Raw genomic sequence first — 12,324 nt, forward strand, 5'->3', positions numbered from 1 at the left:
TAACTGGCTCATTTGAGGGGTAACTATATCATTTGAGCGGTAGCTGTCTCCAATTTTTTTTTTATTTTTCTTTTAGGTTGGCGGGCTGACCTTACCCAATGATGGTGAATGTCATTTAGATGATCAAGGATATTATACTCATTCTGTAAAAAATGTAACTAATTTTCTGATTTACTTTTCCGATTTCATTTTTCATTGTTGTGTTACTTATGTAAACTAGATGGTACGCTCGCTTCGCTCGTGTATTATCTAGGTCGTGCCCACAGATGGTTCTCGATTACACAGTAATTTCAGCGTAACAAAACTGGCGATTTCAAATGTACTATTATATAATACATTGTCATTTTCAGAAACGAATAAATAGACACGATGATTTATGTAGTCAACTAAAATTAGCACACTGGGAATTACTTCCGAAGGAGAAACTTATCACAAAATGAGTCCAAATTTTTGATTTGGACTCATTTAAAGAAACCCAATTTGTGTTTTGTATGTAACATTAGGTTTGAGGGATGGGTAAGTGGATAGGTACAAAGAGGAACAATTTTTAAATATATTCTTTATCCACTCAGTAACGAAATATTTTGTTCATGTTTTATAGGCCTATAAATAATATAACTCTAAATACAGTAAAACATTTGCGATTTAATACTTTGTTCAATTCATCGACATTTTTATTCCATAATCAAAATAAATACATATACAAATACAATACAAATAATAAGATAATGGAATGGGATACAAAATAAGCACAAGTGCTTTAAGCATGTAACCCTAACAAAAAGATCAAACAATTAGAACAAACAAAAAGTTAAAACTGTCGCTGTCATAATCGATTGAAATATTAAAGTACATACACCACTACGACGTTTATATTATTGGTAGTTATTAATTAATAATTAATACAAACGTTGAGAGGGAACTGTCAGTATAAAGTTTATTTGTATATAATAATGTGTTTATATATCTAACAGTGAAGCCTAACCACAATCTCAGTATACAATTTGTATATATTTTTATATTACATCTAACAGTACGAACATTCACAGTAAGAAATTATGATGCTGTACTCTAGCTGTTCAACCGGTTTTCAGCTATTAAAACAATTATCGTAGGAGAAGATAGGAAAATGCGAAGCCTCCTCGCATTTTTGTGGTGGGTATTTTTCAAGATGGACATCCATATTAGACAGTGTATACCACGATCGGGAAAACACCCCTATTTGGGGCAAATCGTTGAACCTAAATTTGTTTTAATCGTCATAACTAATTATCTAACTTAATAAACAGGGTTACATCAGGTGGTTAAAATCAGTACCGAAAGTACGAACCAACTTTTACCATCGAGTAAAAATTCTATAAGTAAATTGCGATTTACCGAATTTTGCCCTTACGTAAATTTATATATAGATACGGACAATAGTCCAAATATGAAATTAAATTTAAACCAAGTAAAATAATAAAAACACAAACACAATTAATTAAATTACAATAATAATAATAATACGGTCAAGCCTACCAACTGAACTCTCTGAAAACTGGAAACTTTCCCAAAACCAGACGTAAAAATTAATTTCAAAACAAATTCTGAATACCAGAATTGCCAGACATTTAGCCCAGCCCAAAGATTTCTGATATTGGGAGAGTTGACTGTGTTATCTATTAAAAATCCACATAATTCTATCAGAGGGGAAACGAGACAAAATGGCGCATGCACTATCTGAATCCACGCTTTATCAAACGCATGTCAATTTCTTGTTATGCATTCCACTCCCTCTCTCCTATTATGATAAAAAGAGGTCAATTCAAAGTATGATTGATATACATATTTTACATTTACTTTGTTTATTTTCAGGATTTTCCATCTTTAGGACAGCTTCATGAGAAATTATTAGAAAGAAATGTAATTCCAATTTTTGCAGTAGCAAAATCAAAACAGCGTGATGATCCAGCTCTTTATCAGGTATTGAATATGTTGAATCCTAAAGATAGAATACATTCTAGTATCTTGTGTTAAGTTGTTTAGAATACTCCACATGCTAGTCCTATTAGTGCATGGGTTTAGTATATCTGATCAACTTATATATATATATATATATATTATCTGAAAAATAATGGTTGGATATGCCATTTTAATGTCATGTAATAGTTATTCCATTCCAAAAATTTGGTGGGAAAAAATGATTTACCTACCTGCCAACAGTACAGCATCTACCCAGATCAGCACGCCGGGAGATGAACCCTGCTTTTTTTTAATAATGTACCAAGTTCTTTAACATGCATTGTACAAGGGACCAGCAGCTTTATGTCCCATCCGGAGTATGAGGTATATTTTAATTTTGATTTCTTCATTTCAACAGGAAGTTGTAAATGAGTTTTTCCCAGGTGGATCTGTGGGAACACTAGCTAGTGATTCAAGAAACATTATTGAACTTGTTCGTAGTAGTTATGATGTAAGTTTGGAGTTTTTCATAGCACCTTTATTTTTATTTGAGATTTTTTCCCAGTAGTTTTTTTTTTACCAATTATTATGTCATTAACACAAAACCATCTAAGCAAACATTTATGCTGTTTGTGAAACAATTTTTGGATTTATAGGCCTTTATCGAGTGTAAATAAAATTAGGCCTACATGCCATTAAAACTTCTTGAAAAATTGCTTTTTCTACAGACTTCGATGAATAAAGTACTGACGATTTTTAATGATATTGCAATATATTTTTGTTTTGTTTTTATAGTATTTATATGCATTTTTAATGTTTATACAAATTATATGTTATATGTATGTTATATGTAAATGTTTTTTATACAATCAGTGCAATAGGAGACCTACTAGATAGTGATTAAGGTCGCTTTTTAGGAATCCTGTCTCTGCCTAGTTTTGTGTGATGTTTTTCTATATTTATTCTATATTGTATTTTTATGGAGTCAAAAATAAATGAAATGAAATAAAGTTTGATGTAAATTTAATTTAAATTAAACATTTAACTACATAAAAAGACTTAACCTCAATTAAAGTAACATTTTTATTGTTCAAAATTACTTTAATTTTGTAAAAAACATCTTTCACACAGATGTGGAGTTATACACCATGCAGCGAAAGGATTAATGCACACATTTTGTTTATTGCACATGTTTTATTAGTTATTAGTATCATAATTAATTAAAAAAATTATTTTTATAGAAAATTACATCTGAGATTCAACTTGTAGACACGGTGACAGCTCCTATTCATGTAACCTACTCAGCCTATTGCGATGGCGAGACATTGACGCCTAATTCGCAGAACTGTAGTAACATTCGCTTAGGAAATGTCATTAAATTTAAACTAGATGTTAGCGTTGATGAGTGTACAGCAAATCCTATCTCGTAAGACATGATTACATTGTTTATTACCAATCACAAGTGAGGCATTAACCTTGGTGTATGCATTGGCACGCTTAAAATAAATGTTTCTGCTGCCCAAGCCTGACCGACCCAAAATTTGGTCAGCTTCTTTTTTTATTTGTTTAATTGTAGGAGCATTTAATGAAAAGCACAATTAAATTTAAAGGCAATATTATTTTCCCAAACATTTTTTGTCTTTATCACGTACATTTAGGCTTTCTTGGACAAACATCTTTGTTTTTGTAATTGCATGCAAACATTTCTCTAGTGTCCTCTATTTCTATTGTAAAGTTTTGGCAATATCTAAAATTTATATTATTTATGCATAAAACACAAAATAGATAAAAAAAAATTGTCTTACTAATATGACCATGTCAATTGATGGTGTTCCTGTGCAACATAACAATTTTTGTGTTTCTAGCATTTTAAATGCAGTGACATAATCAATAATGATGATTTTAATGGTGGCAATAAAGCATGATGATGACATAATAATAATATATACGGCCATACTGCGGTGAAACACCGGTTCTCGTCAGGTCACAGAAGTTGAGCAATGTTGGCCCGGTTGCGTTCTGGATGGGAGACCGTCTAGAAATCGTGGCGGGTGCTGTACAGTATATACTGGAGAGTGATGGTGTAATGGTAATATCGGACTAGCATGTGATAGGCATGGGTTTGAGGTTATCTGTACCATACTAATTGCATCCTTAGGCAAGATGCTTTACTCTCATTGCCTTGCCCTTCGGATGAGATGATACTAATCATTAAGAAAAATGTTTTATTTCTTTAAAAAAAATTATGATTATTATTATTTGTAAAATGTCCATTTATGGAATAATGGTATGGTACGATGATGATTAATTTTGAATACGCAGTGGTTGAACAAATAAGAACTTTCATCTAATATTAATAAGTTACAAGATACATGATGTGCTTGAATTTTTATCAAAATATTTAGTTTTTCAGTTAAACCTCTTGGATTTGAAGAGAACCTAGAAGTTGTCATAATAACAAATTGTGAATGTGAATGTACCAAATCTGTGACACCAGACAGTGAGCTATGTAGCAATGGTAATGGTTCACTGGTCTGTGGTATTTGTGAGTGTAATGAAGGCCGGTATGGAGAGGTCTGTGAATGTGATGACACTGGCTCAGACGAAACTGAAACACTTGCAGATAGTTTACCATGTCAAACGTAAGGTTTTTCAACTTCTTTACTTTATTTCCATTTTGGAAAAGCATGATATACCGCTAACCTAGTTTACTATTGTTTATTCATCATACATCAAGCATTAAAAAAAATATTGCTGTTGAGTATTTTACAATTGTTTAACCATTATTTTCTAAACACATACTGTTAACTATAGAGGGCAGAAATCATAATTTTGATTTCTTATTTTCAATATCCAATCAATGAAATGATGTATAGGCCTGTTCTTGTATGTTTAAAAAATATTAGTCAAATCCTATTTTTATTTATTTCAATAGAAGTAACTCATCTTTGGTTTGTTCAGGTCAAGGGTCATGCATATGTGGGAAATGTGTGTGTAACAAGCGACAAGTAGGTGAAATATAATATGATTTTATAGTTTTCTTATTGGGGCATATCAGTAGGTCAACTATTACAGTATGTACTGTGAGTATACTATAGTGGGTCAATTAGAGGAAAAAAGAAGTTTTTTAAAATCTGTTGCTGATAATTGACAATTAGTGCGAAAGATTAAAAATAATGTAACCCTATAAATAGAGAATGTCTCTTATATAGGGTTTGAGAGGAGGAGGCGAGACTCAAGGAGTCAATTTGTTATTTATAACTATATTGTACATGTTATGTTTCTCTATTTCTAATAATAGTCAACCACTATACGATCACAGACACTGTTGTCGTGATCAGTTAGTTTAAAAAAATATATACAATCATTGTCATCATTATTACAGTTCAATAAAAATCTTATTACCATATTAACATGTTTATAATGCCAAGCTACATTATAATCCAACCCACTAATTGTGTGCCAAATGTTGTAACCCGGATCCTTATAATATACTGGTCATATATTTTCTTGAATGCGATTAATATAATATAAAATGTATTATAAATAGAGCTTTTTTGTTATGATTAATATTTTTTTCTTTTTCAAGAATCCTTTAGAAAAAATCACAGGAAAGTTTTGCAACTGTGATAACTTCTCTTGTCGCAGAGATTCTGCTGACCTCATTTGTGGTGGTATGTTCAATTTTGTTTATATTATTTTCTTTGGACTTTGGTCAATTTAAGCTCTTCTGACAATATTAAGGACCATATCAGCATTTTTCTACTACAGTAACTAAATATCTGTTTCAAATGTAGAAGCTATGAGAGTCACTGCAATAATTTTATCCGTTTATTTTATATTGACACTGTTGATTCGTCTATTTGTTTTTTAAATATTTTTATATAGTTTATTTTATATCATTGTTGTTACTTTGGGAGTACGGAACCTGAACTCTTGTTATAGTGATTAGGTTCACTTTTAGGTTCCTGCCTACTCCCTTAGTTTTTGTGTTTTGTTTGTTTGTAACTGGTTTTTGGCAATAAATAATAATAATAATAATAATATTATTACCCAAAAAAGATTATTAGATTATTGCATAAACAGGTTAAACAGAAACAATATAGTTTAGTTACTGCAATAACTGCAATAAGATAATCAATCTCTGTAGAAAATTTATTATATTATTTCTCAGTGATTTTTTTTTTTATTGTGAATTGCCTTAGAACATCATGAAAATGGTAGTATACAAATGAGGTATTTAATCTATATATAAATTTACGTAAGGGCAAAATTCGGTAAATCGCGCCTTACTTCTAGAATTTTCACTCGATGGTATGTAAAGTTGGTTCGTACTTTCGGTACTGATTTTAACCGCCTGATGTAACCCTGTTTACTAATTAAATTGAGTTAGATAATTAGTTATTGACGATTAAAACGAATTTAGGTTCAACGATTTGCCCCAAATAGGGGTGTTTTCCGATCGTGGTATACACAGCTGTCTAATGGATATCCATCTTGAAAAATACCCGCCAAAAAAATGCGAAGAGGCTTCGCATTTTTCTATCTCCTCCTACGATAATTGTTTTTAATAGCTGAAAACCGGTTGAACAGCTAGAGTACACCATCATAATGTTGAAGACAGGCCGATTTTCTTTAAAAAATACTATTTTGATAGATTTAATATACAATTATACAAATGTATTGATTTGCGATGAATGGAACATCCCAATCTCTCAGTCTGCCAGAGTTTGGTTTAACACAAGTACTGTAGGTAAATTTATGAGCCCTTGGTTTAACACATACGGTAGGTAAATATATGGGCCCTTTGAGAATAAACTTGCAATACTTTGACAATACTGTAAATACCTATTAACTATTTTTCATTTGAATCGAACATTTCTTACTGTGAATGTTCGTACTGTTAGATGTAATATAAAAATATATACAAATAAACTTTATTACTGAGACTGTGGATAGGCTCTACTGTTAGATATACAAATAAACTTTATACTGACAGTTCCTTCTCAACGTTTGTATTAATTAATAATTACCAAAAATATAAACGTCGTAGTGGTGTATCGTGACATGTACTTTAATATTTCAATCGATTATGACAGTGACAGTTTTAACAAAGTATTAAATCGCAAATGTTTTAGGCCTACTGTATTTAGAGGTATATTATTTATAGGCCTATAAAACATGAACAAAATATTTCGTTACTCAGTGGATAAAGAATATATTTAAAAATTGTTCCTCTTTGTACCTATCCGCTTTCCCATCCCTCAACCCTAATGTTACATAGCGAGGAGGCTTCGCATTTTCCTATCTCCTCCTACGATAATTGTTTTTAATAGCTGAAAACCGGTTGAACAGCTAGAGTACACCATCATAATGTTGAAGAGTGAAGACAGGCCGATTTTCTTTAAAAAATACTATTTTGATAGATTGCTAGAGTACACCATCATAATGTTGAAGACAGGCCGATTTTCTTTAAAAAATACTATTTTGATAGATTTAATATACGATTATACAAATGTATTGATTTGCGATGAATGGAACATCCCAATCTCTCAGTCTGCCAGAGTTTGGTATTCGGAAAATGTTAAAAACCAATTTCTATTATTTGAATCGGTAAACAGTTTCCATTTATTATACATTGATAATGAAACATGAAATATTCCTATTTATGTCCCTCGAGGTTCATTACAATTTATATTTAGTAGTCCCACGGACTTCATCTTAGCCACTCCCCCGAGTGCTAAGGCCAAATTTATGATACCCTACTTTCTATGTAAGTTTAGTTACAGTTAGTTCTTGACGATAATACAACGAATTTAGGTTACACCCTTCGGCCGCGAAAACGTTTCTGTACAAATCTGATACCGATTGGCTTTATTTCATTCAACAGCGACCATAATCTCGCCAATTACAGGATAGATAAACTATTTTATTATTGATGTGCTTATAAATTAAGACTCATGTAAACAGCTTGATTACATCATTTTACAGACAAACGAAACTTTTTTAAACCTACTGTTTCAATAACTGAGTATAATACTGTATACGTTTTCATAAGTAAGCGCATATACATTTTCGTGTTTTCATTGACGAGATTGTAATAGTAACTTCAGTAACTATTACAGTACTTATTTATTATACGACACAAGACAATTGTATCTGACAGGTACGTACATTATTCTAAAAAATAAGTCTAGATAGATCCCTTAGGCGTCATAAATCACAGGCCAACAAATCAGTACTCATGACAGAAATTCGACCCAGTTTGGTTCACACAAATGTTTACGGGAATTTCAACACCACAACCGATGATTTGCCCTAAATATTTCGGTAGACTACAGTTTAATTTTTCACTGAATAGGAGCTTGAATTTCCGATTTCCATTTCGCAGAATGTCTAGGTCTATTTATTTAGTTTGGTTCTTATAATATATAAATACAATCAACTTTATTACTGCGGTTCCATCACCACCACCACGTGCCGCCCAATTCCCGTACATACATTTCCATTTCTCCCTAATTTCTTTAATCCACATAAATTAATTGTCCAGAATCCAGTATTGGTTTTGTTGTCTCTATTTCTGAATACCCCAATTAGGGGGACACTTCCGTTTTTGTTTAGTGTCCCAAAAAAGTCCCCGTCCGTGGATTCTACTGTATTCGAGAACCATCTGTGAGCACCCCTAGATGGTACGCGAGCGAAGCGAGCGTGCCATCTAGTTATTATTAATTATTATAAAAATGGTTTTGAGCATCTTGTGTATAATATACAGTATGCTGTGCTATATAACATGGACTTGATAGAAATAATTTATGACTAAGCTCTGTCTACACTATCACACTTTCTGTGCCTAAATTGACGTGCCGATGGACACGATGACATCATATCAATACCCTTTTTTTTGTCAAAAACTAGTGAGATACTGTAGACAGAGCTTATAGATATTTATTAACTTTGATAGGTCCATCAAAAGGAACATGCATTTGTGGTCAGTGTGAATGCAAGCCAGGCTATAGTGGTCCTGATTGCAGTTGTCCAACGAGCATTGAAAACTGCCTAGCATCTACTGGAAAAGAGTGCAATGACGCTGGACACTGTGAATGTGGTGTTTGCATGTGTAATGCAACACTGGTCTACGATGGCCCAACTTGTGAGGATTGTGATGTAAGTTCATTTATGTTAAAATCTTTAGTGCATCCTCAAATTCAAATGTATGATGTCATCATCATCAGGATTGATCAAATGCCCTATTCATAGAAATATTAATAAATTATTATCCATTAGTTCAATTTTAATTATTTTCTTTTATACAAAGCTTCTGGTTTCTTGAGACTCCATTTCATCATTTTAACATTGTACAGTACCATAATAATTTATACTGTACCATAATTTTTCCAATGATTTTTCTGATGATGAATAAATGTATATTGTATAATATACTTCTATTTTCTATGTAAAACTGTCTTAAGTTTAAGTCATGTGACACCCATCACCGAATCGTTCCACCTATTTTGTACTTACTGTACGACAGAACCCCAATTGAACATAATCATATTTATTGATGTTTGTAGACATGTCCAGCTAAATGTGATCGTAATCGTGACTGTGTGCAATGTCTAGCTTACGGTACAGGTATATCTGAGGAAAAATGCCAAGAGTGTCCTCAAAGAATTATACTTGTTGAGGAAGAAGAATTAATAGGTAAGAATTGTGGAAACATTTTAATTGAAAAGTAATAAACTCATTTATTTTATTTTATTTGTCTTCAAGATTCTGTAAACCTTCTTGTTTCATTTCTTTTATTGTATTCATCCGATAAAAAAACTTTAAAAAGGATAAAACACATATTAAATTACATTAGTACAATCCAATGTATTGAGTTGCCATGTTGTAATTGGTGGTTCACAATGTTGATAAACTATGAAGTATAGTAGGACAAGCATATGACAATTTAGGAAATGTTTCTGGTTTGTTCAGGAAAGAGTGCCTTATGCATATGTTGCTTTCACGACACATGCATTGCGTACTACACTTCCTGTCAAAGAAAAATGAACAAGTATTTTAACGAAACTTTTCTCTGAAAACTACGCTGAACAGAAATGAAAGCTCTTTATTAGCTCTCTGTTCATGATGTTATAAGAACTGTATAATCTATACTGAGTTTTAGCAGGTACTGTATAATTTATGCCATTGTAAAATATTATTATAAGGATTTTCTTAAGCACTTAAAGGAAATCTTCTGTGATCTAATAGTTTTATATACTAGCTGTTTATTATCTTGAATTATTAAAGATTTGTAAAAAATAAAGATTATTTATAAGGAAAGAAGAAGGTTTAATTGGTAAGAAGTCGAAAAGTTGAAAAGTAATAAACTTATTTATTATATTTATTTTTTATTTAATTTCATTTATATATTCATCCGTTGATTAAATTGATTAAAAAATGGTCCTCATCATCTGTTTTCCATGGGGTTGTGTATTGCTGATCTAGCGAAATTATAGGGCTAGCCCTGTTTGTGTTAATCAAGAGCTTTCAGCACTTGCATATTGATGTTTCAGTTCATAAATTCCTTTCTGGGAGATTGGTTGTTCGAATAGTTTTTACTTTTTGCGAACTGAAAAAAAAATCAGGAATTGATGGAAGTAATTCTCGGGTGGGACATAAACCCATGACTTTTGGCAGTAATGACTGAAACATTATTTGCCAAAACATTTTATTTACAAGTTTCAAAATATAAATAAATAAAAAGTACTGCTCTATCCACTGTTGAAATATATCCCCTATGAAGAAAACTATGCATTGCTTTCTATAAAAACCTTGTATCTGCACATAGTTTTACAGGTGGATGCTTTATATTTTGTGCTAGGTAGGTGTGTAATGAATTGGAGAATGCCAGAGATTTCAGTAAAATATAAAACTTAACTAGATTTGAACTCGTCACTACGGACGAGTTAGGTTATCCGCAGCGCAAAAGCCACGTGCACGTCATACGTTAGAATATTGCACTCAGAAAAAACAATTATGCCCTTGAAAAAATGTTAGTGCGCTCTCTATTTTGCGTCACGTCTAAGTATATACAGTATACACTATACTGTATACGTACTATACATACAGTGAAGAATAGGTGAAAATAAGTGACAAAAGTTTTTAACGCTTTTGAACATGATGACGTCATCACAATTTTTAAAATGGTGAATCATGCTAAAGATAATTGATTGACCTAGACAATATAAAAAAAATGGGAGAAAATGATACGGATTAAGTGGAGATGCGCTCTATGTAATGTTGTGAGCTATGACGAAAGAGACAAAAATTCTATATTTTATATTCCAGTGGCCATACGATGACGGCACAATGTCCAGTTAGCCATATTCATGCATGATTCGATATCTACAACTCATCAACTTCCAGAATATCTAATTTAAAAAAAGTTCACCACGTAGTTTACAATCTATGACTGTTTTAAAAAAGGAATAATTTTGACGAATTTTTGAACTTTTTCATCAAAAACGCGCGCAAATTGTCAAATTGTACGTGCTCGTATGACGTGATTTTAAGTCAAATTTGTTTGAAAGTTGGTAAAATTACTAGAGAAAGCTGAAAAAACAAAAATCAAGCAAAAAAAGGATGTTTTTGACCTACGTGCGCACGCGCGCGTAAAAAAATTGCGCATGCCTGGGAATTTTTGAAATGCTCAGAATGACATGAAACGCGTAGAAAATTGATTAGAAGTTGATTTTTCGCATTTTGAAATTTTAAACGCGCGTGCACGCGTAACTTTCTGTGCATCCTGCCATTTTTAATCCATAGAAAGTTTGCGCATGATACGACTTAAATTTTCCCCAAGTTTCAATACAAAATGACAATTAGTTTTTAATCTATGAACAATCATTGAAATTCATAAAATCGCGCGTAACTTACGCTGCGCGACTCGAAAATCAAAAATCAAAGTTTCTTGCACATCTACAGATATAGGTCAATCTTATGACAAAGTTTTACAATCTTATGTTAGCCAGAATTAGAGATATGCGTGCAACAAAATTCGTGGAAAGAAAGAAGAAAATAGAAAAAAAACTAGATTTGAACTCGTCACTTTGACGAGTTCGGGTTATCCGCGCAAACGCAACATGCACATACTTAACCATATGAACCTCGAAAATTATTATGCCATCCTATGACATGAAATAAATATGTTTACAGTGCTGAATTGTACCTATTATGTAGCATATATCATATTACAGTATTTTACAGAATAAACTGTATATGTTATATACAGTGTAGCATAGACAAAATTACGAGACCCATCTTTTAAATCCAATTATTAACACGATGACGTCATCAAATTGACATATAAAGATAACAATTTTAGAAGATAATTATCTA

General features: G+C 31.8%; 1 protein-coding gene across 1 annotated transcript in view; it reads left to right on the plus strand.

Moving 5' to 3' along the window:
- Positions 1–12,324, plus strand: part of LOC140049698 (integrin beta-1-like) — a 71,010-nt gene that overhangs the window by 50,260 nt on the left and 8,426 nt on the right. Inside the window, exons 11-19 of the mRNA XM_072094647.1 lie at positions 77–154; positions 1,855–1,962; positions 2,360–2,452; positions 3,183–3,367; positions 4,347–4,583; positions 4,877–4,949; positions 5,531–5,615; positions 8,903–9,105; positions 9,513–9,642. Of these exons, the coding sequence (XP_071950748.1) occupies positions 77–154; positions 1,855–1,962; positions 2,360–2,452; positions 3,183–3,367; positions 4,347–4,583; positions 4,877–4,949; positions 5,531–5,615; positions 8,903–9,105; positions 9,513–9,642 (1,192 nt within the window). The remainder of the gene's footprint in view (positions 1–76; positions 155–1,854; positions 1,963–2,359; positions 2,453–3,182; positions 3,368–4,346; positions 4,584–4,876; positions 4,950–5,530; positions 5,616–8,902; positions 9,106–9,512; positions 9,643–12,324) is intronic.

This window comes from Antedon mediterranea, chromosome 5 (genome assembly GCF_964355755.1).
Source record: "Antedon mediterranea chromosome 5, ecAntMedi1.1, whole genome shotgun sequence".
Taxonomy (NCBI): Eukaryota; Metazoa; Echinodermata; class Crinoidea; order Comatulida; family Antedonidae; genus Antedon; species Antedon mediterranea.